The sequence below is a fragment of the Aspergillus oryzae genome, chromosome 1 (assembly GCF_000184455.2).
Source record: "Aspergillus oryzae RIB40 DNA, chromosome 1".
NCBI classification, from domain to species: domain Eukaryota; kingdom Fungi; phylum Ascomycota; class Eurotiomycetes; order Eurotiales; family Aspergillaceae; genus Aspergillus; species Aspergillus oryzae.
Genome location: NC_036435.1, coordinates 2,177,022 through 2,204,310, shown reverse-complemented (window position 1 = coordinate 2,204,310; position 27,289 = coordinate 2,177,022). Strand labels below are relative to the sequence as shown.

The following is a 27,289-nucleotide window of genomic DNA, read 5'->3' as shown; positions in this document are numbered from 1 at the left end:
ATATATTAGAAGAACATTCAATGTCACGTTGGAGTCACGGGGGTGTCAAGTGGATTTCGATGATTTTTATCAGGTCAGTCTCTGCAGAATTCGTGGTTTCAGCCATTCATATCGTCTCACTTACCCCGCGTTGCCTAAAGGTGTTTTTCTTTTATTTTTCTTATTTTTTTTATCCCTGCAGGAACAATCATTACACTACTGCATACCTGCAGGGAGTACCAATTAATGGCGGTTGAGTTACATGTCCTTGTTCTTTCCTACAGTCAAGTAAAACAACAAACACCGGTGTGGTGGTGCCACCACTACCACCATGTTGATGGTAGAAGAAGCTTGGAATGTGTTCTAGATCTACAAGTGGATGGAGGGAAAATAAAATAAAATTAAATTAAAAGAAAATTAAAAGAAAAGAAAGAAAAGAAAGAAAAGTAAAGTAAAAAGAAGAGGGGGAAAGAAGAGAAGAAAAGAGAAAGATGCGTGGACACACTGCAAATTGCTCATACAACCGGTCAGGTTGCAATGACTTGCCTAACGGTGGAGAACATTTGATTAAATGCTTCTCGCTGGTAAAGACCCCTGTTGTGCAAGGCAACACCGATCCACCCTTTGCAGACAATCCTGAATAATACCAGGTGAAAGAGGGGCAGAGAATGGCTAAGAGGGGGGAATGAAAAAAAGAAAAAGAAAAGATTCAAGTGGACCCTTGGGCCTTACCCTTATTCCAAATCAGTTTTCATTCTTCAATCTTTCTCGTTTACTATTTCGGATATTTAATTGTGCACACCCACTTCCTGGAAATCCCGACCAAATTGCTTAACTGGCAGAGCACCTGGAAAGTATGGTGTTTAATATATAATCCACAACGATAACAGAACTTACGACTCCCACGATATCATTAGTGGTTTTACGGACATCTATATGCGTACCACACAGTGTTTATCCAGTCTATCACTGTCATGGAAAGCCTCTTATCGATTTCACCACAATTGTTAACACAACTCAATCTAGTCTGTTACAGTGCAGGGGAGCACACAGATCTCTTAGAAATCCTTCGATAAGTTATCTATTGTCCTTATCCTTACCGCTATTATAAGTGTATAGTAGTACTATTACTCTCTGGAGTGTCAGGACTGACTGAGTATCAGTGACAATGTGCTTGCCCATTGCGAAGCTTACGTTGTTTCCCGCAGCTTCTCGCGCTCTTTACAAAGCTTGTTGGTTACTCCCTGACTTGCAGAACGGAGACCCTCTGACACTAGCTCTGGACCATGGCCGAAGCGCCATCAGGCGACAAAAATGTACCACAGTTACCATGAGTTCCTTGTCAGATCGACAGAAAACACAGTTAATAGGATCGTAACATGGACAACGCTTGAGACCAATCATGGTGTGCCGCTGATATGTCGCTGTTGTACAATGTCTACCCCCGAAAGGTCTGATCACAGCGCTTGCACTCCCGAGTCTCGATACAAACATGCTTATCACTCCAGCCCGGGAAAACAAGAGCGACTTCTCCGGTGCACTGGGCTGTAATGCACTACTGGTAGTAGGAGCTTGCGCGTAGCATACGACTATAAGCGACGTGACGTGTGCAGGTGCCTTCAAACAGACAGTACCCTAGGTCCCTCACTCTAGTAAGCTACTTTTCTCCAGGACCTGACGTCATTTTGAATGCCTGGTGACAGTCCACGAGGCGCTCGCAGTAGTATAGTATATACGGATGATCTCCACTTCCTCCTGGTACTATGGAACAGCGACAAAGATGAGCGAGACGAATTGGAACGTCAAAGTTATACTCCGGGAGGTTGAAGGATTGTACTCGGTCCGAAGCGATGGGATACCTCAAGAAAGCCGCCTGTAAAGTTGCTTATAGCACCCCTCTGAAGCGCCAGAATTCCCGGTTCGTGCCATACTACACTCGGAATTTCGGTACAGAATGTGAATTCGGGTGCAGAGAACCCCCGCGCTAAATAACGGTCGAAGAGCCTAAACGAGCAGCTAGCATAGCAAGCTAAGGATGGATAGTGGCGACGCTGCAGTGGAGACTTGTGCAGCGAAGCTATATATAGTAATCTAGGAGTGTATGCACTCCGTACTTACTATCTGTCGACCCATCAGCGACGAGCACAAGCTGACAACCCGCGCTGCGAATTGCGCGAAAAGTGCATGAAAATGCATGTGTGTGACCAGCAGGAAATCTACTTATAAGAGGGACGTCGATGGAATCCTTTTCCAGAGCCACCCTATAAGAATCCGCACAACCAGTCTTAGAAATTGCAGCACATAATATATGGCGGCGCGTAGCACTGATATTTAATCACATTGCATTAATTAATCCACGACGTGGGGCCTGCGTTGGCGAAATTCCCATAGGCTCAGATCCTTGGCCGTATAACAGCCATTGCTAATGGCTAATTTCTCTAGTCGGCCGAAGAACGATGCCTCGGTCCCGACAACATGTAATTGGACTGGGTGATGCCTAAACACGGATATCACTACTATAGTATGGTAATTATAGACTGCACTAGTAGTTAGACTGCACCAAGTCAGTCAGGCGCCCTATAGTGTACGTAAAACGATAACACCCAAGATATTTCCTATGTTGATTGAGTATTGTAAAAAGACGTCTCGTATAGTTCAAGGCATCTTCAAAACGCATGATAATTCCATACCATTCTTTCATGGTGGCGATGTAAATTCATTTCTCTGGCTCTTACTTGGAAGCGACGGAGATAAACGGACGGAGACCGAAAGTCACGTCCTACACCACAACATGTCTTCTTGCTCGATCTTGTTCTCCACGAACTTTGGTTTCCTAATCAACTTCATATGGGAACACCAGGGCAGTCTATATTACATATCACAAATATGACGGATTCCACTCCAAGAGACACTCGCACCTCTTCATTGTCATCCACCGAGAAAAAGAGAACGAGAGTCCAGCTGTCTTGTACAGCCTGCAGAAGCCGGAAGTAAGCCCTCAACTCAGCACACCAAAAGATATGATCACCAATCATTAATGGCTCGGCTCAGACTTAAATGCTGTCGCACATATCCGTGCACGAACTGCAAGAAGAGAGGTGAAGCCCTCTCCTGCACCTTTGTCGGTCGGGGTCCTCGTGGGAGGACTTCGCATGGCCGGACGAGTCCAACTCTTGTCCAGGACCGTTTGCAGCATCTCGAGAATCTGATTCTATCCTTGACTCAGAAAAAGAGTCTGGCAGTAAACCATGATATTCATAGGCCAGAGGAACATGATGGGCCAGCTACGAACCGGACAACTGACGACCGAGTAACTCCAAGGCCGCCTGCTACCAGCACAGGCTTCGAGCCTAAGGAGTCCCCGCTGGACCCGTCTAGTAAGCTGGTAATGGAAAACACTGGAACGAGTTACATTGACGGTGCTCATTGGACTGCTATACTCGAGGAAGTCAGTGAATTCCAATGTCTCCATGTTATTTGTCTTGTGCTAATGAGTCACTCGCAGATTAACGGCGTTCGGGAACACTTGCAAGAAAGCAATGATATTTCAGATGACGAAGCACTCGACGACGGTCACCTCAGCACCCCCTCGCCAACTCTTCTCTTAGGATTGAACAAAACGGTGAGCAAAGAAGACTTATTAGCCGACATTCCGCCGCGGCCGGTGACAGATCGACTCATAGCACAATTCATCAATAGCAAAGAACCCGTGTTAAGTATGTCCTTGTCTGAGCCTCCTGCACAGTCACTAACAGGACTAACAAATTCATAGCTACAATTCATATTCCCACTTTTCAAAAAGAGGTAAGAGCCCCCTATCCGGATATAAGTGACTGCAAACATTTACTCATCTATTTCGCAGTATAATCTGTTCTGGTCAATACCACAGGCTGCATCTCTCTCGTGGCTAGCATTTTTGTATGCTATCCTCACCCTGTCAATTGCCATTCAACAACGTCTAAGGGAGCCCTTACCGGTCTACTTAGAGGACTCCCGGGACATTATTAGTACCTTCAGGAAGCGAGCCGCACAGTGCCTTGTCCAGTCAAATTACACACAGCCTGGAAAGTATAAGGTCGAGGCGCTTTTCTATTATACCTTAGGAGAGTTTTATCGAAGCAATGATGCCCAGGTCAGCGTATCCTTCCTCCTTGGGATCACTATTAGGTTAGCGATGCGGACGGGGTATCACCGTGACCCGCGGCATTTTCCCAGCATCTCCGCTTATGAAGGCGAAATGAGGAGACGTGTGTGGGCGACTATGCGTCAACTAGACAGCTTGATCTCGTTTCAAGTCGGTCTGCCACGGACGATACAGGACTGGCAAGATGATGTCGAGCTGCCGCGCAATATATGCGATGAAGACTTCAACGAAGGTACTACGCATCTGCCACCATCGCGACCGGAGTCTGAGCTCACCACTGCGTCCTATATTCGAGCGAAATCGAGAATCATGGCCGTGTTTGGCAAAATCTCTGATCTTGCGTATTCGCGGGAACCCGTGACCTACGACGAAGTTCTTGAAATTGACCGTCGGTTGGAGGAAGTCTATGGCCTTGTTCCTTTTAACTTTCGAATACGGCCAGTGGATCAATCATTCGCAGACCCATCGGACCTGATTCTCCGGCGATACACTTTGGAGCTATTGTATCAAAAAGCTCGCTGTGTCCTCCACCGACGTTACTTGGGTGAAGTCCATAGTAATCTCCGGTATGCATATTCGAGATGGGTTTGCATGAGTGCATCCAAGGAGATACTCCGTCATCAAGCAGACTTGCATCATGAAACTCAGCCCGGAGGAATCCTGTATCGAGACAGGCAGTTCCCAAATTCACTCCAGAATGCTGACTACCTGCTTGCTGCGATGATCATCTGTCTAGAGTTGTCCTATGATCCTCCGGGGGAGCCGACCATCAACAGCGATGTAACGGTCGTTATCAAAGGCCGCGAAGACCTTCTAACTAGCTTAGAAACGTCCCATCAAATTTTTGAGCAAAGTCGCCGACGATCGATGGATGCACAAAAAGCATATGCTGCGTTGACAACTATGCTTCGAAGGGTTAAGAAAGCGGGTTTGAGCACAGCAGAGCCGATTAAACGACTGCCAGCTGGCAACCCAGATGGCCAACCGGTTAATACGCACACCAGTAAGGAATTCCATTAACGTCATGCTTTCACGACTGCAGCTCATGGCATTTTTAGCTCCGCCTCCCTCGTATGAAAATTTGAGCGTGGCAAACGCACCATACTCCGTTGCTACCTCGAGCGAAATACCTGGGCTGGATGTGGTAGAACCTCCTTTTATATCGTTGGACGTGATCGAAGGGATGCTTGATGCTCCTTCGAATATCGACTGGGTAAGTTCAAATGATTCAGGATCTCAACTCTTTAGTACTCAGGTCTGACCCGTCGATAGCATCTGTGGGACCAACAAGTTCAGGGTCCCGCACAGCCGTCAAGGAACAACAGCCTCTGGTTTCCTGACCCTGCGTTTAGTGGCATCGGAGATAGCAATTCGCAGAAGTGATATGGGGTAATCAACGTAACAGGCGATCGCATTGATTACCACTCGAAAAGGACATCGTTCAATTAAAATACAGTATCTCATATCCTCATAGATAGTTCGCTACTCGTTATATAGTCCATTTATAGTAGCTGTTCGATGATTCTCGGCACGTCCCGAGCCCGCGTGGATAAACTCCCCGAGCCGGAACAAGTAAAAAAAAAAAAAAAAAAAAAAAGAAAATAGAAAGCCCCAACAATTGACGACTCCGACAGTCCTTCTCTAAATTATTGACCCAACATCACTGTCATTGATCCCCACACGAGAACACAGCATGAGACCATCCGTACTTCCGCGACATCTCAGTCGCCGCATAAGCCCCTTATCACCATCGCGATCCCTCGCAACCCCGTCGCAATATCTCCAACGACCGACCATACCATCGACATCACCAACCACTAGAACGTCACATTTACCATACCTCGAAACACTCCGACCCCTCCATCTCCCTTCCATATCTTCCCTACTTTCAAACAATAGTAACGGCAGCAATAACAATAACAACAATGGCCGCACCCTTACCGCCACCCGCACCCTTCCCTACGCCCCCGAATCCCTCTACCAAGTGATCTCATCGGTGGAATCCTACTCCCAATTCCTCCCCTTCCTCACAGCCTCAACGGTGACTCACCGCGATCCAGAAACAGGGTATCCCACCCGCGCCTTCCTGACTGTCGGGTACGGGCCATTGAGCGAAACCTTCACGTCCCGGGTTGATTGCGACCGGAGCCGATGGATTGTCGAAGCGCGCAGCGGGGCTAAGTTCGGGATTGATTCGAAAGACGGACAGGCGGGTGGGAACTTCCCGGGGGCGAATGAGGGTATTTTCGAATACTTGAGCACGAAATGGGAGCTGGTGCCGTTGGAGAGTGAGAGGCCGATGACGAAAGTTGACTTGGAGATTCGTTTCGAGTTCCGAAATCAGTTGCATGCGGCTATGATGAGTGCTGTTGAAGGGCAGATGGCTGGGGTTATGATTGAGGCCTTCGAGAAGAGGATTAGAGATATTGAGGGGAGGAGGTAGTCAGGGTAGTTCCTTCGTCTGGGCTACCTGAGGGATCGGGGGTGTTCGGGGATATGCGTTGCGTGTTGGGGATGCATGGGTTTTGCATTTACAGATCTGGCGTGCCTCGTGGAGTTTGGTGCATGGTTACGACTAGATATAGATTGTTACAGCGTCGCGGTGTCTCTATTTTGAGTCTCATTCTTTTTTCTATTTTGCGATGAATCGCTGTACAATTAGACCCAGATATAAAGAAACCCTGAACAGCCAAACCATGTAGTATATAATACAATTATCAAGACATGAAAGGAGGGGAACCACATATGTATCCGCTCTGTAGAACATTTTTTCCTTCATAGCATGCTTAGGCTGCGGTTCCGATTGGCCGCATGCCGTGTGCCCTTCATCGAGCTGACCGCGTTGTAGTTATCGAACACAACCTCCCAGTTAATGCGATCCCACCAGCGCTCGAGGTATTCAGCCTTTCCACCAATGCCGTAGTCCATCATCCATACATGCTCCCATGTGTTGACACAGAGAATGGGCTGGACATCGACAGCGCCGGGAGCTAGGCTCTTCTGATTCGCGGAGTGAGCGCCCATCGCACCAGCAAACTGGTTGCCCAAGGGAGCGTCGGGGGAGTGCGTAGCCATATCAACGGGCTGCCGACGGGAGTGAGCGGCCGGGTAAGGGGAGCCTGCATTGTAGGTGCAGAAGATGTGCATCAATCCTTCCCTCTCCAGGTTCTTGGCCAGCCACACAAATCCGGGGCCAAACATAGCATTGGCAGTTGCAAGGAAGTCGAGCTTCAGGGATTCGATCGAGGAGCAGGTATCAACGATGTCCTTGGCGAACTTGTCCGGGATCTGAGTAGGGGTGGGCGACTATTGAGAGGGCGATATTAAGCTGTTGTCCGTAGTTACACGATGCAGTTCCACGAACTTACCAAGCAGTTGAAGAAGAAATGGTTGTTATGAGCCATAGAGGCGTAGTTGAATACGGAGGCCATCTCTGGGCGCCGGGAGTACTTGACCAGCAGTTCTCCAGGTTTCGCATCCGCATCGACAGTATCTGCAGCGGAGCTATGTCAGAATGCAATCCGTGTACTTGTATTTCTACCGAAATCAGGAATAACTTGGGTCCGCGCTCTCTCGGCCGCTCAGGGAATGAAGCTCACCCTGTGTAAGAAGATTCAACTTATCAATCAAAAGGGTCTGGTATTGCGTCCAAGCGAAGTCAAAGGCCTCTGGTGATAACAGCTCCTGAATTCCATTGTTCTTGAAGTGGGTATCGTGAGTCAACTGAGGCACACGATGCAGTCCGCGAGTCTGGAAGCGTGGGAGAGCGGAGGCGGGTTTCTGTAGCGTAACACGCGATCAGTAATCGGAGCGACGTAGCCATGGAGAGATCGGACATGGTTCACCTGTGTAAGGGAGGAGACAGCACGCAGCGTGCTCTGCGGCCGGAGGAATCGGGGAAGCATGATGATGGTTGGCAATTGACGAGTTTAGATGCTCACTGAGAAGCAGCAGCAAAACCGCAGAATTTCCATCCGCCGGGCAAAGATTGGACATTACTACTTCGGGACTAGTCCGTATGAAGTAAGCCGGTCCCGTCACCATCCAATCAGGGACGAAGAATCTACTACTCCAATTCATCTTCTGCTTCTTGTGTTCTTCAACGTCTCTCGACGCTGACGAATATTAGGCTTTCGGGTAAGAGCCTCTGAGTCGTGCTATGTTTAACTCTCTCATGATGCTTGGGTCGCTGGCGCCTATCTCGACCACTCGCATCGAAGCCAGCTGCGCCGAGACCCATGCCTTGTCACTGTTCTGGGACCACGGCGCTTGCAAACCAGTGGCTCTGCAGCAGAAGCAGAAGAGGTATTTTAGGCAACATCCAGCGCTTACGCTGTGCAATCTCTTAATTGGCCCTATCTAAATCAGTATGTGGATTTCAAGGCAGAGCATCCTTTGTCTGTATCTCGTTGTTTAACCTTCCCTAAGCCATCAATGGAACCACCTCTCATCAATGATCCTGTCCTTTGTCAATTCATCCTCTTGCTATAGCTGCCTTGATCTGACATCGGCCGGCCATCTTTTCTTCTCCTTCCCAAGGACCATCACCTTGCAACCTACGTCCGCGAGGAGCTGTTAACTTAGCCAGTATGGCGAGAGTAACTTTCGCTGGTCTAGTCTATGGAAGACCTCCATTATTGTTCCTCATATCAGTAATATCTGCAATGACCATGCCGAACCATGCCTTCTCTTTAGCACAACGGGATTCAGACAGCTGTCCCAGTTCATACCAGAAATGTGGAGCTGCCGGGTTGCCAGATTCATTTTGCTGTCCTTCTTCCTCAACCTGCATCAGTCTAGACAATGCAAGCTCGGCCATATGTTGCCCCAAGGGTCAAGCGTGCACATACATTGAGCCTATCAATTGCAATGTACAGCTGCAAAATGCCACCCTTCACCCAACAAACCCAGTTAAGACCATCAGACTCGATGATCAGCTGCCCCAGTGTGGCAATTCATGTTGTCCGTTTGGATATAAATGCAAAGGAAACCAGCTGTGTGAGATGGACAATAATATCACCTCTACTACGACCACCGGGACATCTTCAACCATCTCGGCCACATCCACAGCATCAGATGTTTTACCCACAACTGATCAGTTGAAGCCAACAACCCTATCGCCCTCTGATCCGAATCCCTCAGCTTCTAACTCCTCTATGACTGATACCAATCCGACCTCAGATCCCGTCGCAGCAGCATGTCCTTCGTTCCCAACTCAAGCCATTATAGCCGGCTTTTTCCCGGGAGCCATCCTTGGGGCCGTACTTGCCTCGGCGGCAATGTTCTGCTGGAGAAGACGTCGAAATGGGCCCAAGAACTCTCACGGAAAGCTTCCTCGGCATAATAGCGTATACAACAGTACACCATTCAGTATATCTCATCCCATTCCATCCGAAGAGAGCTCCTACCGCACTGACTTCCTCCTTGGTCGATCTCACCGGAGCTCCTCACGCTCAGTGCTCCACCGCACAGGGACCAGAGTGAAGAGTCTATTCGGCTCAACCCCCAAAACCGTCATCCATAACCTGGATAATATACCCAAGGTACCCATCACTCCACCGCCGCAGGCCAGACGGCAACCTAGCACCGAAAGCATCAAGGTATACACCCCTCCAGGTGGGCTTCCAGGGACAGGGACGCAGAAACGGGGGCATTACATTTCTATGGAACCGGACAAGGGCTTTGTGGAGATGTTTGACCGGGTCGGATTCATGAATCAAAAAGGCGATCCATGCTTCAAGGTAGCCGAGTCTCCTGAAGCGAGTAGAACCAACTTACAAACGCCACAGAACGTATAATAATCTGGTGTTTCTTTTGCCTATCGTTTTTTCTCTCCTCATGTATGCCTTCTCTTAGCGTATAGATAAGGCGCACTAGTGTCTGAAGTTGATTTCTATCCAAATGCTTTAGCTTACTCTAGCAGTTTAGCTTGCTTCGTTACAATCCCGCGGTACCTGAGGCATAACCCTTTGCCCCTTGTCAGTTGACATATCGACCCGTAATAGCCCATGATCGAAAGAGAAACTCATATTCAAAGAGAAAGGCTCTGTTATTATACAATTAGATAGCAAGGCAAAGCCTAGGTTTGTTGCTTTTTGGCCTTCAGACCAGTAACAATCCTCTTAACTTCCTTTAGAAGCCCTACGATAAGAGGGACACCAACCGGGCCCAATAAGGGCAGATAAACAGCCACCTTATGTTCATCGGGAAAATAAACCTGGCCCACCATGCTCTTTTCAAAGAAGCTGCGCTCTGCTTCAGTCTCGGCCACCCGAGCGTCCGCTAGAGCCGCTTGGAAACGACCTTCGCGGAGATGCTCACATGTGGATGCGAGATGTGACAGAGTCGTTGATACGGATGTCGCTACATTAGCTGGGATAGGAATGGAAGGAAGGGATTCGGTCAGACGGGCAAGGGAGCCCATGGTCGACGAGGCGGAGAGAAGGAGAGTGGCAGCACGGATCCGGATGAGGGTTTGGAGGCGGAAGGGAAGAGACGCTGGCGTGGCGGGAGCGCCGAGAAGAGTGAGGAGTTGATGGGAGAAAGTTAGGAATGCGGGACGAAGAGCCTCCTGAGACAGGTGTGGTGGATTGGATGAATGATCTGCAGTCGACAGAGGATGGTTTAAAAGGAAGACACCACCCCACTGCGGAATGATCCAGCTAGTTGCACTGCTCTCCTTCACGACCATGGGAGACTGTGACGGCGCAGGAACGTAAAGAATGAAGTTGATGGTCGGTCCACTTCCGATACTTGGGCTTAAGGGCCATTCAGCTGCGTTGATGAAAGCGCTGAGATCTTCTTTCTTCAGCGTCCATGCGGCTTGTGTTTCGTCATACACAGGCAGTGGTGCAGTCGGAGCAGAGGTCGCGTAGAGCTGAACTTGGGTATCAACAGTAAAATTGCTTATGGGCGCGAAAGCCTGCAGGAGCGGTGATATGTACTCTTCCACCGCGGTCTTGACGTCCCAAGAGGAAGGTTCGGATCCCGGGGTAAACAGAGAAAAGGCTAGGTGATACGTTTCCGCATATTTCATAGACCTTCGCAGACGCCTGGTGATGCTCTCCGCAAGTTGTGGAGAGATGGAATTGAGAATGGCGGAAGGCTGCTGTTGATTATTCGACGAGGAAGAAGTGGGTGTGATTGCACCCCCGACATTGTTGTCGGATAATACCTGCGCAATGATGGCCTTTTCTTCTGTGAATAGATTTTGTAATTCTCCAGCGATATAAGCTGATAAGGGCGGGTTTGACGCAGAAGGCGGCGGGATCTGGCTTGGGGGGTAATATACGTCGAGCCGGGTCGTGTCCGGATGAAGCTCTGACCGAGGTGCCGCCAAATCCTCCTGAGGCAACAGTCGAACCACTAACGCAGTATCGGCTTTTCCACCCAGTGCAGGCTGCGGTTGTTCTAGTATATCTTCATGGATAGCGACGCTGTTCTCTTCTGACAGCTTCAGGCGAAGGTGATGAGCGGAGAATTCGTTGAGATCATCGAGAGTGTGCTGAGTCGTGCGCAAGAGATGGTGTGCCTCCGACTCTGGCAGGGACGGTGTTTCAAAGTGAATTTCCAAGGGAAAAACTGGACGACAGGTCTGTAGAGCGGTAATCAGTCAGGATTGGTACACTGTATCAGCGAGGGTGGATGCGCGGTAAAGTACCTTTCCATCTGCCCACTCCACCATGTCTTGGATGGGCAGTCGGGCCCGGTAGATTGATGTCGTCTTCCACCATATCGGAAACCCCAGGAAGATAATGACGGCCCAAAAGGCGGCAATGACCTTAAACCGGGTCTGGATAGCCTCGGATTTCTCGGGCGGAGGGAGACGTCGCGCACCGGTCTTGGAGCTCATGGTGTCGTTCGCGGGAGTGGAGGTAGTCTGTGAAGACCCCGGGTCTTCATTCTTGCTGGTCATGACCAGGACATGCTTTTGTTACAAACGGCTTTTTTGGTGGGAGGAGGGGGGGGGGTGTGAAAGCAGGTCACCGAAACACGAAATGTGTTGGTGATGAGAAGGGGGGATGTCAAGTGCGAGAGGAATTGACAAGTTGTCGGGGAAGATCATCAACCATTATTAAATAAAGCCGCAGTTCGAACAACAACACCAACAACAGCGGTATTTTCCCCCGAGAGCCACAGTCATTCCTCTTAGTCTCACTCTTGCTTGAGATTTTCCTTTTTCCTTTGTTTTCTTGTTCCTATTTCCCAAACTTGGGTAGTCCAGCGTTATATTGTTTACAAGCCCGCAGACCCAATGAATCGCAATGCATTCTAAATAGAGCAGATAAAAAGATAAAGAGATACTATAAGAACCGTACTGAACATCCCTTTAAACATTAAATCCGTCTCGTAGTAAAAACCTCCTGTAAAACAGAACTATAGGGGTATCTCAACCAAGGCGCCTAATGTCACCAGCTAACTCCAATGCAAGACGACCAACATAACTTTTAGTTTTCAATACTCTTTCTCGAAAATTTTCTGGATTGGTTTAGCAGCCTATTGGAAATGAGCGGATTAGCAATTGTTGAAATCATTACCTATGATGGGGGAGACAGAAGGAGAAAACCAAGTGGGTGGGAAAAGTCAACACATACGTCAATGAACCTCTCCAGATCTTGATCCAAGCTGGCCAAGTCTTCCTTGCGCTTATTATTCTCTGCAATCAGAGCCTGTTTCCGCTTAAGAAGCTCCTGGCGCGCCTGTTCCAATTTCTCCCGCTCCGCATGTTCATGATTGATGCGAGCAATCATAAGCTCATGGGCGTCCGAATCTCTGTGTTCTGGGAAAAGAGTGAGGAACTCTTCGACCGGTATTAGAGGAAGAGAGAGATATTTGTGACTGATAGGAGGAACGCCCCCGTTAGCAAGATCGGGATGAGCAAAATTCTGCCGCCGGCATCCACCTACTCATAAGACTCGCACGCCGCAATCTCCCCCGTCAAATGTCTTTGTTCATAGTAGAGGTTCTGCAACTGAAGGTGTAACCGGTCGATCTCCTGGCGAGCTTCCGCCGTCGATTGTTTGGTTTCACGGACGCGGAGAATAGCTTCGCGATTCAGACCGCGGAGTCGAGCAAGAAGCGCAAATAAGTGTTTCTGTTCTCTCGATGCTGCAAGGACGGTCTCCTGAGAATTCGACGATGCGGAATCACCGGACGGGTCAAGCAATGCGAGGAGCTTGTCACATTGTTCACGGGTCACGGCGCTGCTATTGAGTACGGGTAGGAGAGACTGATCCACCACAATGTCGCGAACCGCCAGAGCCGCCATAGTGTTAAACTTTTTTCTGTCGAAGGAAGTTTGGGCCAAGGAGGTAAGTGTGGTCACAGAGGACACGGTGATTTGGTGGTGGTGGCGATTAGGAGGAGTAAAGGAAAGAAAGATAGAAAAGAAGGAAAGGAAAGAAAGGCGGCGATAAGAATTGAAACGTGGGGACAATGCGATTGCTGATGGGCCGAAGTAGTTATTATTTACATTGATTCTACTTGGGGTCTTCTTGTTGGGAATTTTTAAATATTGGGATTTATTGATTTGATTTTTGTTTAATGAATTTTAAAATTATTGGTGGTTAAATTGGAATTATTAGATTTATTGATTTAATTCTCAACTCTTTTCCTTTTCTTTTCCCCACTTCCTTTTCTTCTTTCACTTCTTTAATTCAACCAAAGTCACTCGTTTCCTTTTCTCTCTCCAACCTCCTCCTCTTCTGCCTCCCTCTTCATTTCTTCAACCCACCTCACGTCGGTCTTTTTCTCACCTTGCGAATAATCATAATAATAACCACGGAGGCTTCATTGGATCTGACTTTCGTCCCACCAGTCACCAGAACCATCTCCACTCCCCTTACCTCTTGTAAGTAAAGTCAGTCCTGGAATGAATGCCGAGATTCCGATACCCGAACACCCCAAACATAAAATAAATCCACTTCGGACGATCTAATGTTTTGGTTTGTCTACCTCCCAGGTCATGCTGATTTGATCTGGCCGAACCGAACCCTCTGAGGAATTGGTCAGCGGAAAAGAGAAGAAAAAGAAGAAAAATAAATCTAAATCTAAAAGAGGTACATGATGGCTTGCTCGGCTCAATCAGTGACCATCGAGTCTTATCCCGAGGAAGCTGCCGTCTCCAGCGCTTATGCCACTCCGTCCGAGGAGACGACAGCCCTGCTCCGAGATCGTCGGCGGAGGCATTCCTTCCATGCCGCAAGAAAACTGTCGTGCGACTACGATGCCGATGCAGTCTTTCTAAGGGTAAGGATCTCTACTGCTATTGCCTCGTCGGCCTCACATCCTAACGATTCTCTAGGTGGAACTTTTTCTGGCCGAATTAGAGAGACGGTTACATTGGCTTGAAGACTATCGCCGGTCACACATGGTACAGATCGATGCCAGCTTGCGCAGAGGTTATGCAACACTCGAGGCTGTTCGAGATTCCTGCTCCTACGCCTCTGGAGAACTCATGGGCGGAGGCAAGAAGAGGGCCAAGATCCTAGTGGAGACGCTTGAGGACGGCTACAAGGATGCTCTCGCAACCAAAGAGACCCTGGAACAAAAGGCACAAGCAGGAGTTCGCTTGATGGAGTCGTTCTTATCGGAGTTGGAAGCTCGGGCGCATGCGGTTCGAGACCGTGGTTTCTACGGCACTCTGGATGACGGGTGGAAGGCAGTGGATTCGAAGCTGGTCCATGCCCGCGAAGTGGTCGATGAGGGCATGGAACGCGCCCGGAAAGCCAAGGATGCTCTGCGTGAGAATATCGACCAGGCGATTGCGCTAGCTCAGGAGAAGCGCCTAATTGCCTATGCGGACCTTCCGCATCCATGGCGTGTGAACCCGCACATTTTGGAAGGGTATCGGTTCACACATTCTAAGGTAGAATGCTTCACGTCCATGTTTACCTTTTCCAATGAATTGGTCAACATCTGGTCTCACCTGATCGGTCTGTTCATCGTCCTCTCGGTGGCCTTCTATTTCTATCCTTTGAATCCGAACTTCCACTTGAGCACCAAGACGGATGTATTGATTGCGGCGGTGTTCTTCTTTGCTGCCTGCAAGTGCCTAGTCTGCAGTACTCTTTGGCACACTATGAACAGCATTGCCAACCAGGGCCTGATGGAGCGCTTCGCTTGCGTGGACTATACTGGCATCTCAATGCTTGTCGCTGCTTCGATCGTGACGACAGAATACACTGCATTTTACTGCGAACCCGTATCGCGATGGACATACATTCTTCTCACGATGTCCCTCGGCATCGGTGGTGTCATTCTCCCCTGGCACCCGACCTTCAACCGCGCTGATTTTGCCTGGGCTCGTGTGGCATTTTACGTTACACTTGCCCTCACGGGTTTCGCGCCGTTGGCACAGCTTACCTACACCCGAGGCTTTGCCTGGTGTCTATACTTTTACGCACCCGTCGTGAAAAGCATTCTCGTGTATTTCGTTGGGGCTTGCATTTACGCTTCCCAGGTACCCGAACGGTGGCGCCCCGGCCTCTTCGACTACGTAGGTGGGAGCCATAATATCTGGCATTTTGCCGTCCTAGGCGGCATTCTGTTCCACTATTGCGCCATGCAAGATTTGTTTGCAGGCGCTTTTCAGAGAGCCAAGGGGGAATGTCCGCACTTGACTTCCTGAAGCCTCTGCTGCTTGGCTTCTTTATTGTTATGGCTGTATATGACGGGATCAATCTTCACGCGCACATAGATTTTGGCTGTCGGGTTAGATATTTTGGATGCCCAGTCGCCAGTTATATATAGATTTCCGCGGATCTCATATAAACCCCGGCAGTTGCATGGTTGGAGTACTTAAATCCTTCTGGTACCCTTCAATACTTACCGTTCTTGTATATATCTTATTTGGGATTCGCAGCGCTGTCTACTTGTCCCTATGTTATAATACCCTTCGCTACCAGTCCTCTGTATGTCTATTCACAGCATGTGTCAGCGGCCTGCGAAGATATGATTAAAAACAATGCATTACTTCGGCCTTTGTATTTGGATTTATGGGGATATGGTGCTTGGAAGAATGGCTTTGGAATCTCAGTTCTCGAAACTAAGGCGTTTATTCATGTTCATACTGTGTTCAAAATCTACTTAAACATGAAACTTACGAGATTCTCACACTACACAGGAAATCCCTCAATTTGAAGATTAATTCGGAAGGATTTGTGTATCTTATTGGCTACCTTCTTCTTCACCTGAATCTAGTAAACGTGACAGTAACAAGCTGTATGTAATCATATAAATCACTCCAGCACGACACGTTGAGTGCATAACCTTTGCTCCCACACATCTATCTGCCAGAGATAGCCATGAAACAGCAGTATCCGTATCTTGAGATGACATGTTGATGCCCCCCAAACGCGTGTCTTTGTCGTGCAGACTAGAAGAGTCATACATGATCAAATGCCATGAACGGCCCAACTAGTTGCCTCTTGCTCCTCCTGACACGACGAGCGGGCCGTTCTTATTATTCGGATGGGCGTTTCCAGAGTAAGGGTGAGTAATCGTGGGTGCGGTCCGATGTTTCAGATCGAACTCAGATGGAACTTCAGATGGAGGTGGCTTAGGGGGAAGGTGGGACGGCGTCCCCCATTTCGCAATTGAGTCTCTGCCACCCGCGGGAGGGCCGCGAGGAGCATTGGTCGCCACGGGCGCTGTTGCCTCAAGATTTTTACTAGCTTCTTGATACCCAGCCCACTGAGAATGAACACCAGCTTGCATGGTAGGGTATGTATTCATACCATGCTGACCACTCTTGCTTGGGTGCCGTGCCAAGGACGTACCGCCAGGGACAAATGAACGTGTTTGTGGGTTGAATGGGGACCGGTTGAAGCTTCCCGGCAACGGATGGACGCCTGCATTACCTGAATTCATGGGTTGCCCAGGATATTGACCATATGGGTAGGATGTAGGAGTGACTGGTTGAGACGGGTAATTTGCCCACGGCATTGGTGGTTGATTCCTGTGCGTGGATTGCTGGTAACCTCCGTGATATGGTGGGGAAGACCATCCTGGAGGAGTGTGCTGGAACTGTACAGCGTTGGGCACATTGTAGCTGTTGGGTGCAGGTGAGGATTTCGTGGATGTCATAGCCGGTGACTGATTGATAGAGGCATATCCAGAATACGGGGATTGCTGAGGAACAGCTCCGTTCTGCCACGGGCCACTTGGGGTCATCTGAGGAGACACGGGCATTGAATAATGAGGCATGGAGCCCATGTTCATATGGCTAGGGTACATGGCCCCATTTTGGCCATTCTGAGCATAACCCATACCCGGTGGGGTCACACCGGGTCCCACCATACATGGCTGGCCGGCGAATGAAGAGTCATTGGTAGCCACATTATAGGGCCCAGGACCATGAGGATAGTGAACCCCAGGGTAATAGACGTTGAACTGGGACCTGACTTCAAAGCTGTCATCATGTGGTGTCTTTTGCCTTTGTGATTTTTTACGCCCGTTGGTCGAACTCGACCGCGACATGTTAGTACCTTGATCCCCATTTGCGCCATCTGAAGGCTTTGTCTCTGGGAAATCGCGGAAAATCCGTTCCCGAGCCTCTTGATACTTGGCCTCCCGTTCTTCCCTGGTGAGCGTCAACCGGTCTTTGGCCGGGGTAGCTCCTGCTGAAGAGCTGCCACGCTCTCCATCATTTGCACTATCCCCAGCTTCTGATCCAGTTTTTGAAGCAAATGCAGAGCTCGCCGCTGCACTTCCTTCGGTAGAAGGCCGCTCGCTGTCGGTACGGCGCATGATTTTCATGGCAGGCATAGCAGGAGGTGGGGTGTTATTTGTTGCAGCGTGTATAGCAGAGAGAGGCGTGGGTCTAAATCGATTAGTATTAATACATTACTGGTAGATGCAAAAGGGTGGGGTCCCTACAGCCGAGTGAAAGGAGTACGATGTAGTCGAACCGATGTGACATTGTTGTCCACGAAATGAGTTAGATGGTAGTAATCGCCTAATTTATGGGCAAGCAGGCGCCCAAACGCATTGGAAGGTGGCAGTTCTAGGGATTGCTCCCTGTGGCGACATGTTAGCTAGAATGACACCTAAGAGCGAGCTAGGGTAAGTCAACTCACTTAGAATGTTGAATAAAATGCCTGACTTTTTCCTCAAGTTGTAGAATCAAAAGACGGTCTTTCGGGGACTTCATCGCCTCAAGAAGTTTCTCATCTGGTTCCATCGGAAATGGATGCATTAAGATGGGTTGCCCACTCCGGAAAACTTCCTGGTTGGCGATAACGAAATTGTTGGAAACAGAGTCCGGGATCATAGCGCCATTTGGCCGCTGGTTACCATCTGTGAATAGAGGGCCGGTTGTTTGCAGCACTGCACGGGCTCTCTGTATATCCCTGAAACCGCGGGCTCCGGACTCAGACCCAGTCAGCGAATTTGGTGCACCAGATGCTATTCCGGAAAGGGATTCCTCTTCATCAACAGCTTGAACACTAGCACTATCATCAGGTCGCAAAGAGTCTTTCTCGTCCATCGCGAAGGTAGTGACCGAGGCCATACTCTTCGAGTCAAAACTTGTCGGTTTGGTTGAGGAGTTTGAGAGGTGTGTACGGTCATCTTCGAAAGATGTCTCCCGTTTCAGAGACCCGTTTTGTTGAGCTTCGGCGGGGGAGTCGGGACTCTCTTGGCCTTTCCTCTCTGTGATATGAACATCTTGTAATGTGCGCGGGAGGCTAACGAAACTTGGATCAACGGCGTTGACCGAATCATCCTTATTCGAGATCATTTGGCTCGGCAGGACGTGCTTCGACTCCTGAGATTCTGAGCATGGAGGCTCTCTGGCAGACTGTGAACCATTCTTCTCATCAAATGCCACGTTAACTTCCGATCTCGACTGTGAGGCCATAGCAGCGATCTTATGCGCAAGTCAGAAGGGCGACACCATCATCTACTATGCGACAGTGGTTCATAAAAAACATCAATCAACGTACCTTTGCAAAGGAGAGACAATGCTCTCCTTCTGGGGAACTTTCGGATGCCATGACTATCAAGCAACTCCTTGCACTATTTCGTAATCCTCTTCTTTCTGGCCTTCCTTCGGCTGGTAATTATCGAGCAGGGAAAGATGAATTGAAGAATGGTATGAAACCCGATGAGAATAATTGAATGGCTGGACTTCACACGTGCGGGTTCACTCAAGGACGAAACCGAAATTTAAGACGACAATAAGCCACTCAAAGATCCCACTTCACACAAGCCCAAAAAGAAAGACGGCATATCTCTTGAAAACGTAATTCGCCATAGGGAAAGCTATTGCAAGTTAGGTACAGTGGGTTGGTATCGAATGGAACCGCGCCCGTCCAGTATTGCTAAAAAGAATGTGCAAAAGCCGACAGCCGGTACAGCGTCAAGAGGGCAGAAGATCCAAAAAAGATAACTGATCTTACACGATGGTCAGAGCGACTTGTTCATGGCTTTTCCCATTGATTATTTTAAAGAGGGGAATGGGGGTTCCTCCTACTCGGACAATAGAAAGGGAGAAAAAAAAAAGAACAATATCCGATTCCCAGCCAAACTGAAAGGAGTCGTACCGCACGAACGACTCTGCTTAGGCCGAAACGGCGCTGTAGTTGGAGGAAATGGGGGGGTCGATGATGGTGGTCTTTTTTTGTTCTTTTGGGCTGAGAAGGAACGAAACAGAACTGATCGGGTTTCGCTTGTCTGCTGGTGGGCGGTTAGCCGCGCGTTTAACGGTGCCTCCGACCCACACCTTGCATCAACAGCCGCGACAGAGAGAGAGGTTTGATATCCGTACAAGTTGGAATTATATCGATATACGACTTGATTGTAAGCTGTCATAGACCTTTGCGCAGCCCTTTTAACCCTCTGTACACGGTCAGGATTCATGAATCGATACCGGAATGCCCCCAGCCTTAGAGGCCCTACTAAGGCGACTGCCAGTACACTCTGTCAGAAATGCTTAAAACGAGATATGTACCTTCCTTCGGTCGTCAGTTCGCATTTGGCTGACTTCTTGCACGGCACTATAGCTATGAATGCACAATTACCGCCCAGGAAAGGCCGTACCAATATCGTCCTTCGCGCACACAGCAACTACAGAACCCGAAATTGCGGCCGCAGCTTTCAACAGAAACTCCGAATGATCTATTGCGCTCGTAAGATCCCATGGTGTCTCTATTTCATAAAATTTCCGCAGTGCACTGACTCGTTCCTAGGCAAGGCGTCGCCGATGATCTTCTGGCAAAACGGGAAGAAGAGCGGGGCCGCAAAAGAGACATAGATGAATCAGATCCCCTGGATAATCAAGGCCAGACATCAAAGCGGGCTCGGTCAGCGTCTTCGCATTCTGTCAGCTCTGTGTCTACGATATCTACAAGCCGATCCCATTCGCAGTCCCCACCTCGTCGTAGGGAATTCAATACGAGAAATGAGCCTCACCGGACGAAGTCGACGTCTTCTCACCATGAAAAGCTGAGAAAGAGACGGTATAGCGACTCATCTTCTAGCCATTCTGCCCATTCTTATTCGTACGGGGGGAAAGACCGCGCTCGTTCCAGATCACGGGAATGGACGGATGACAGGAACACTAGACGAAGGCGTCGAGAGTCTAGCCCTGAGGAGCGTGGGCGAGCAAGAAACTTGTCAAGAGATGGTAGCCGGAGAGGTAGGACCCGAAGCCAGAGCATTGACCAAGGCCGAATTATAAGGGAAAGACGGTCCGTGACACCTGAAACGATGCATGACCCCAACCGCCCTAGAAGACTTTCGAGGGACACGTTCAGGCATTCAGGTCATTCAGATGGCCGTTACAGTCGAACGCATGATGAGCGGAGTGGGCATAGCCAAGGTCACACTGTACCTCAGCCTCGAAGGGAGCGGAGTCTCAGCCCCTACAGTAAACGTCTTGCATTAACCCAGGCCATGAATATCGGCGGTCCGGGTATGTAAGACACTCAGCGTTGGCAAAAAAAAGTAAAAAAAAGGAAAAGGAACAGACTACCACTACGATACTGTATTATAGTAATATGAATCATATATAAATCGATATCGGTGTCCACATAATAGAACGCAAAATATCCTCAACGCCTTTTCGATACGTATTGCCAGACCCCAACAGCGAGCGCCTTAAAACCAGATGTAGAAGGAATAAAGAATCGCGAAATACCTATAATCACACCTCTTCTAGGATATCAAGATCATGCCAGGTCGTCTTCCTTCCTTTCCCTCCGTTCATCTTCATCCTCCCTCTCACGTACATGTATGCCCTCAACCAACATTTCGCCCTCTATGCCTACATCTTCTCCTGTCTGGCCTCCACTGTCCCCCGCGTCTTTACCCTTCGCCGCACGTTGCGCATTCTCTATCCTTTGTCGCACAAGCCTTGCAATTGCGTTTTGCGTCCTCACATTGAGAGTATTTAATTTCTCATCTAGATCCCGTTTTAGGTCCCAATTGGGCTTCTTCGGTTGAAGCTTGAAGAGATCAATTGGTTGATCCGCCTCTTCATCCTTCTTAGCTTGCTCTGCAGTGGCCTTAGCTATCTCCGCAGCCTGCGTTTCGACCGTAATCTGTCCGTCTGCGGGGGCCTGGTCAAATCCTAACTTCGGGCCACGGGTTTCTGCATCATAGTTTCTTCCGGAAAGATATTTGCTCGTGATATCGGGGGCAGCATCTTCCAGCTCGTCATCTTTAGCGTTGGATTCTGTTAACGGCTCTGGCTCTGGTTGTTTTCTTTTGAGCGCCGCGAGCTTCGCGAGTCGAGCTTTGCGTTCTGTTGCCGCCGCGTCGAGAGTGGCATGGTTGGATGACATATTGGGTGACCCGATATATATTAACAGATAGAGGATGTGAGGTAAAGCAAGTGTTGCAGGAGAAAGAATGAGCTCCCCCGTTTCAGGGTCAAAGGTATGCGACAATTTTATAATCGCTCGCGGACTAAGTATTTCTTGACAATGTTATCGGGAATGGTGCGCCACACTGCGGGAGCATTAGCCACACTAGCGACGGAACAGAATCCGGCGGCCGCGATAAATCGGCATTAGTTTCTTCTCAAGAAGCTTCTTGGTACCAACATCTACTTCCCCGTTCGTGAAACGCTTTTCCTACTATCCTACTGACGTCTATGTTCAATGCACGAGATCACGAGATCACGAAATCCTGAATGTCATTTTGTCCACATCATCTCCTGCGTTCCCGCTTCAGCGCCGGGCTACCGTCCCGTGCTCCGAAACATAGGTTGCGTCTAGGGCACTGGTATCGACAAAGTGCAAAACTTCCAATAGCACGATATGTCACGAACCATGCGTCGACATCGAATATTACACATGATTGTGCATATGACACTGTTGGCAACGATCTGAACCCTCGACCTGACTCTAGTTCGGCTTTAATTCGCGAACCAAGAGACCACCGGACTGAGGCTCAAGCTCTTGGCCTCCAAGATATAGTTTCTCATCCGGTTCAGGATTACAAGCATGAAGTCATAAGGGACCCTTTGGTACCATATCTAGATGGCGTTCCTGGGCCCCCAATGTCGTCATCTGGAGAAAGGAGTCCCAACAATCAAGAGCGCAAATTCGTCTATGCCAGCCGTGCCATAGTCGACGGGAAGGTGAAATATATCTACAAGACTAAACAAGTGAGCCAGGAGACCTATGATTTTCATCAGAGCATAAAGATGAGGTCATTATGCTACGATCGCGAAGAGATTCATGCATGGAGAACCACTTATAGTAAAATATATCGAGCTGCGCTTCTCGACATGGACATCCAAGGTTTTCCCGCGTCGTTGATGCTCACTGATGCCGATTCAAGTCTTCTTGAGAAGATCAAAACAGACTGCCTGGGTAGCTTCCGTGAGGCTTGGGAGGCATTGGACAAATCCGCAAAGGCTCCACACTGGAAGCGATTATCATTATGGCTGTTACAAAATTCCCCGCATCTGGCCTTGGAATTTCTCCTTGTCACCTGCCAAAGTGTGGACAAGCCTTTGTTCGTCATGGTTTCTGATTGCTTCCTCTTTTTAGATAAATACCATGCCGGCGAATTTCAACCCTGGGAAAAGGGGGGCCACACATATGTGTCCCTTTTGCTTACTTGTCTAGACCCCAGCAACTGGCCTGTTGCGCACCTTGGGCAGAAGGGCGTCCGGCTTTACTTAAAAAACGCTGGTCCCGAAGAGCTTTACCATGCCTGGACCATCGTCGATGAGAGGAGGAATCATATAGTATCCGAGACGTGGCTTTGCTTTATGCGTCGGTTTACGGAATTCGGGGATATCCATAAATCACTAGAAGCGCTTGAACTCGTACGGAGACGGGAGCAGGATAACTTTTTGATGGATTCTCAAGGAGTTATGCGTCACTGTTGCAAACTTTTATTACTCGACTCTGTTCAAGATACTCCGAACGGACGGAACTTTTATATTCTACCCAAACTCCTCAAAATGGGGGTACGACCAGATCGAGATATGATGAACATAGTTCTATCCAACGCTTTCAAGACCGGTGATCCGCAGGTGGGATTCGACATGTTCCGTTTCATGAGAAGGCAGTCGCTCGAGCCCGATTCGTTTACCTACTTAACCTTGCTTAACGACGCAGTGACTCGTGGGGATCGAGAGCGTGTTCAATCACTAATACAAGATATTAGAGCACGTGGGCTTGAGAAGAACGATTGGATCGCAAGCAAGATATTTCACGCTCATTTTACTTTCAATGCCAAGCACCATGATCCAAATGACGATCCCAATGGAGTTTTTTACTCGCTGCTGGATATGTACAATCAGCTATATGACATCGCGCCGTTAAAAGAGCTTTCTATTATTCCGCCAGAATACACCCCTCCCCCGGGAGGTGATAATCTCCAACCATCTCTCATTGCTCTGTACCTGATGATCGCGACCTATCTACGGTGCCAGAAACGCATATCCCATGCTCATCGCGTCTACACCAAGTTCAAAGCGCTTGTCTCACAGGACCACCCAGTCATAGCTCCACTAGCATCCACCGACCATACTTACAACGAGTTCTTGGTGGCTTTCCGGGATGACCCTCGCGGGCTGCGACCGGCTGTGCGACTAGTGGAGGATATGCTGCACGCTTCTAACCAAGACCGGGAACTTGACGATCGGGTTACTGTTCATGGCAAACCATCGGTGCGGACCTGGACGATCCTTATGAGCGCCTTCACCTTCAATAAACAGCCACTTGCCGCGGAGAAGGTTCGGGAGATGATGGCCAAACACGGAGTAGAATACAACCAGGTTACCTGGAACACGGTCATCAACACCTATGCAAACGCGCAGAATATTGCGGAGGTTGCAAAGTCTATCAAGGCCATGGAAGCTCAAGGCTATTCGATGGATTCATATACAATGAAATGTCTCCGCTACCTCCAAGATCCAGAGCGCCTATGGATTGCGGTAGAAGAACTGGACCAGGCGACCGATGCTCGCCACGATATGGTGACCTCCTTGGATCAGAGGCCTTTAGAGCATGAATCGGATGAAGATGAGCATCTGTTGGAGCAAGGCTTGCGACGTCTGAGTGAAAGAAAGGAGTCTACCCGTTGAGATACCCTTATCGAACCATTTATTTTCTATTGTCTTTCTATCTTGTTGCATTTAGAGCGTGGGTTCTGGAAAAGATTGTCATCTTAGCACGGGGGGATGATATATGTGAGTATATTCTCAGTGTAAAATATCACTTATGTACACTACACATGTAAATGACCATGCGAACTCCCTGCAATATATAATAATGCCCAAACCACCAAGAAAAGGTTTTTTAACGCCGATTGCTGGGAAGATCTTCATTCATTAAAAAAATAAAAGTTGGAAGAACTGTTTATGAAAAAAAACAGGGGCAACCATAAGCTTTCAACCTCCAAAGAAGATCGAAACCTAGCGCATGTATATTAATTAGCTTCACGGTAACCTCAACTTCAGTATGTTCATATGATGTCGTCCAGCACTCACAGCCATTAAGATGCAGCAGATACTGACATACGGACTGAGCCGTTCACCGATTCGAGCACACTTCCAGAACACCCCGAAGAAGCTTCAGACGAGGGTGTTAGTTTCCTCTCTTAGTTGACATCATGGGGAAGACCGGAGATAAAACCTACCCATGTTGATTACGGTCCATAATTCCTGGCATAATCGAGTGAGCATAGGTGCTCGTGCAGATGACGAGCAAGATAACCAGCAGAAGCGATTGAAAGTTGAACAAGGCAGACTACAGGAAAGATTATTCTTAGTCGGTGGTCATCCTATCGAAGTCGAACTTCATTCACAGCGCATTTACTCACCATCTTGTACGAACTGCCTAGGATTGATTTGTTTCCCTCCTTAAGCTGAACACCAATGACTTAATAGGCACTGGTTTCCGTGCAAGATCTAGAACGATCAGAGAAAACAAAAGCTGATAGAGACCCAGATACTATCATACTATCTGTCTACACGTTTCGTCCAGTGGAGCGGAAATTCTGCCTCTCATGTCCGCCAACCTTCCTCACCGCCCTGGCCACCGTCCCAATGTTAAACCGCCTTCAGGTAGAGCTCGAAGGCTTCTGCCGCCTCCTCTACATCCAGTTCAGCGGACCTCTCCAGCTCCATCCGGTCCACCACGACAGCCAAGTTCTGGCCATGTGTCGAGCCAGCTTGCCCCTCCCTGGCCGTTCAACCCTGAAGAGACTGCTCTAATCCGCGCCGGTTATCACCCAGCATTCAAACCCGACACCGCCAGGAACGCGGATCCTCCTACCCCAGAAGCCGAGTCTAGTAAGCACAAGAAGCGCTCTATTAGCACCATGGCTGAACCAAGAGCCCGTGCCGCTAGGCATAAGGGTCAGATGAACTTTGCTGCCGAATGTAAGTTTTGCCTCTTTTTTACTTCCTTCCCCCCAACAGACGACTCTTTCGTAACTTCCGTTACTTACATCATATGTTTCTATTCCATAGTGCGTCTCCTCCTTCTCGCATATGGTGATCCGAGCCCGCACCCGTCTTTCCCTTCCGAGCCTCTTCCCGAAACAGTTCGTGTGCTCGATGAGATTGTTACCGATTTTGTTCTTGAGATGTGCCACGGTGCAGCTCAGTATGCCGCCTATTCGCGCCGTCAGAAAATCAAGGTAGACGACTTCCGATTTGCGTTGCGTCGTGATCCCAACAAACTTGGTCGTGTCCAGGAGCTATTGCGCATGGAGCGTGAGCTAAAGGAAGCCCGGAAGGCCTTCGATCAGAATGACGACCAGGTTGGAAACTTGAAGGATGCTAGCAAAAAAGAACTCGAAGATTTGGGCGAAGGTACCGATGGCAAGAAGAGCAAGGGTAAAGGAAAGAGGAATGCTAGAAGGGACTCGGATGCTACGGAGGACACAACGGTTTCGAAGAAGAGAAAGACTGGTTGAACCGGTTGTCGTTGGCCCTGCTTCGCTACTTTCGATGTCGTTCTACTCTTCAACCTTCTTTACGGGCGTTCTGGTTCAGGTCACAAATATTCATTAAATATGGGAGATACCATTTGTTGTTATTAGAAGGGCGTTTATTGGGGAGATCCTTTCCAGTCTTTAGATTGAGAGCTCAAGACTTTAGATATCAAGTAATCCTTTCAGCAAGCCAGGCGCTACTAAATGACGACTCTAGTCATCCCGCCCCGTTTCCACAGATAAAGCTCTGGTACTCGTTGGTTCAGGTTATATGTCCATTCATCATGATTGACATGCCGGTAAGAAAAGCCGACTTCGTAATCATCAAGTCTACACTATATCATCGGAGCAAATAAGGCCGATCTGGTCCTGTCATAAAAGGGTCTCAAACCCTTGCTCTTCCCATTTTGCACAGCTCCTTTTTTTTTCACCGCTCTGAACAAAGCCAGATTGACTCCCATACGCCATGCTCTTTCTGGTTCCTTTTTTTTCTTTTGCTTTCGTTTGTCCATTCGTTTTCGCATTGCTCCAACAACCACGGATGTAATGTCATAAATGCCATAACAGAGAGCACATGGTGGAAGCAGAACTGAGAACAAGCTTTTTCCACAGGAAAAGATAACCCTGGACGAGATAGAACCCTAGACACATATCAAGGAAAAAAGGGATAAACAGAGTAGCGGGATAATAGATGCGAGAAGTAAAAAATGGATGGGACAAGAGATGTAAAGAGAAAAGAAAAGGTGTCTTGATGGATAGCCT

General features: G+C 48.8%; 11 protein-coding genes across 11 annotated transcripts; 6 read left to right on the top strand and 5 right to left on the bottom strand.

Moving 5' to 3' along the window:
* Positions 1-2,865: 2,865 nt before the first annotated feature.
* On the top strand, positions 2,866-5,506 carry AO090005001578 (putative C6 transcription factor; the record flags this gene model as incomplete). Its single annotated transcript, XM_023236848.1, has 5 exons — positions 2,866-2,969; positions 3,031-3,695; positions 3,810-5,126; positions 5,182-5,336; positions 5,420-5,506. The coding sequence occupies 5 exons, from the start codon at positions 2,866-2,868 to the stop codon at positions 5,504-5,506; spliced, it is 2,328 nt and encodes a 775-aa protein (XP_023089427.1).
* A 310-nt stretch (positions 5,507-5,816) lies between these two features.
* On the top strand, positions 5,817-6,566 carry AO090005001579 (ubiquinone-binding COQ10-like protein; the record flags this gene model as incomplete). The annotated part of the gene is made up of 1 exon (XM_023236843.1): positions 5,817-6,566. The coding sequence occupies one exon, from the start codon at positions 5,817-5,819 to the stop codon at positions 6,564-6,566; it is 750 nt and encodes a 249-aa protein (XP_023089428.1).
* A 332-nt stretch (positions 6,567-6,898) lies between these two features.
* Positions 6,899-8,028, bottom strand: sod4 (mitochondrial 37S ribosomal protein mS42; the record flags this gene model as incomplete). The annotated part of the gene is made up of 4 exons (XM_023236834.1): positions 6,899-7,429; positions 7,492-7,616; positions 7,681-7,903; positions 7,969-8,028. 4 exons carry the CDS (start codon positions 8,026-8,028, stop codon positions 6,899-6,901), a joined length of 939 nt encoding a protein of 312 aa, XP_023089429.1.
* Positions 8,029-8,712: 684 nt separating this feature from the next.
* AO090005001581 (uncharacterized protein) lies at positions 8,713-9,921 on the top strand (the record flags this gene model as incomplete). Its single annotated transcript, XM_001818437.1, has 1 exon — positions 8,713-9,921. The coding sequence occupies one exon, from the start codon at positions 8,713-8,715 to the stop codon at positions 9,919-9,921; it is 1,209 nt and encodes a 402-aa protein (XP_001818489.1).
* A 281-nt stretch (positions 9,922-10,202) lies between these two features.
* Positions 10,203-12,038, bottom strand: PIG-S (GPI-anchor transamidase GPI17; the record flags this gene model as incomplete). The annotated part of the gene is made up of 2 exons (XM_001818438.3): positions 10,203-11,717; positions 11,784-12,038. 2 exons carry the CDS (start codon positions 12,036-12,038, stop codon positions 10,203-10,205), a joined length of 1,770 nt encoding a protein of 589 aa, XP_001818490.1.
* A 539-nt stretch (positions 12,039-12,577) lies between these two features.
* AO090005001583 (uncharacterized protein) lies at positions 12,578-13,391 on the bottom strand (the record flags this gene model as incomplete). Its single annotated transcript, XM_001818439.1, has 3 exons — positions 12,578-12,619; positions 12,718-12,961; positions 13,030-13,391. The coding sequence occupies 3 exons, from the start codon at positions 13,389-13,391 to the stop codon at positions 12,578-12,580; spliced, it is 648 nt and encodes a 215-aa protein (XP_001818491.1).
* A 797-nt stretch (positions 13,392-14,188) lies between these two features.
* Positions 14,189-15,752, top strand: AO090005001584 (hemolysin III family protein; the record flags this gene model as incomplete). Its single annotated transcript, XM_001818440.3, has 2 exons — positions 14,189-14,371; positions 14,427-15,752. 2 exons carry the CDS (start codon positions 14,189-14,191, stop codon positions 15,750-15,752), a joined length of 1,509 nt encoding a protein of 502 aa, XP_001818492.3.
* Positions 15,753-16,540: 788 nt separating this feature from the next.
* On the bottom strand, positions 16,541-19,119 carry AO090005001585 (putative R3H domain protein; the record flags this gene model as incomplete). The annotated part of the gene is made up of 4 exons (XM_023236794.1): positions 16,541-17,945; positions 18,002-18,142; positions 18,202-18,992; positions 19,069-19,119. The coding sequence occupies 4 exons, from the start codon at positions 19,117-19,119 to the stop codon at positions 16,541-16,543; spliced, it is 2,388 nt and encodes a 795-aa protein (XP_023089430.1).
* A 934-nt stretch (positions 19,120-20,053) lies between these two features.
* Positions 20,054-21,046, top strand: AO090005001586 (uncharacterized protein; the record flags this gene model as incomplete). The annotated part of the gene is made up of 3 exons (XM_023236790.1): positions 20,054-20,091; positions 20,128-20,253; positions 20,314-21,046. The coding sequence occupies 3 exons, from the start codon at positions 20,054-20,056 to the stop codon at positions 21,044-21,046; spliced, it is 897 nt and encodes a 298-aa protein (XP_023089431.1).
* Positions 21,047-21,294: 248 nt separating this feature from the next.
* Positions 21,295-21,909, bottom strand: AO090005001587 (CCDC12/cwf18 family protein; the record flags this gene model as incomplete). Its single annotated transcript, XM_001818443.1, has 1 exon — positions 21,295-21,909. One exon carries the CDS (start codon positions 21,907-21,909, stop codon positions 21,295-21,297), a length of 615 nt encoding a protein of 204 aa, XP_001818495.1.
* A 4,000-nt stretch (positions 21,910-25,909) lies between these two features.
* Positions 25,910-26,509, top strand: AO090005001589 (putative transcription initiation factor TFIID subunit 13; the record flags this gene model as incomplete). The annotated part of the gene is made up of 2 exons (XM_001818444.3): positions 25,910-25,970; positions 26,061-26,509. 2 exons carry the CDS (start codon positions 25,910-25,912, stop codon positions 26,507-26,509), a joined length of 510 nt encoding a protein of 169 aa, XP_001818496.3.
* Positions 26,510-27,289: the final 780 nt, after the last annotated feature.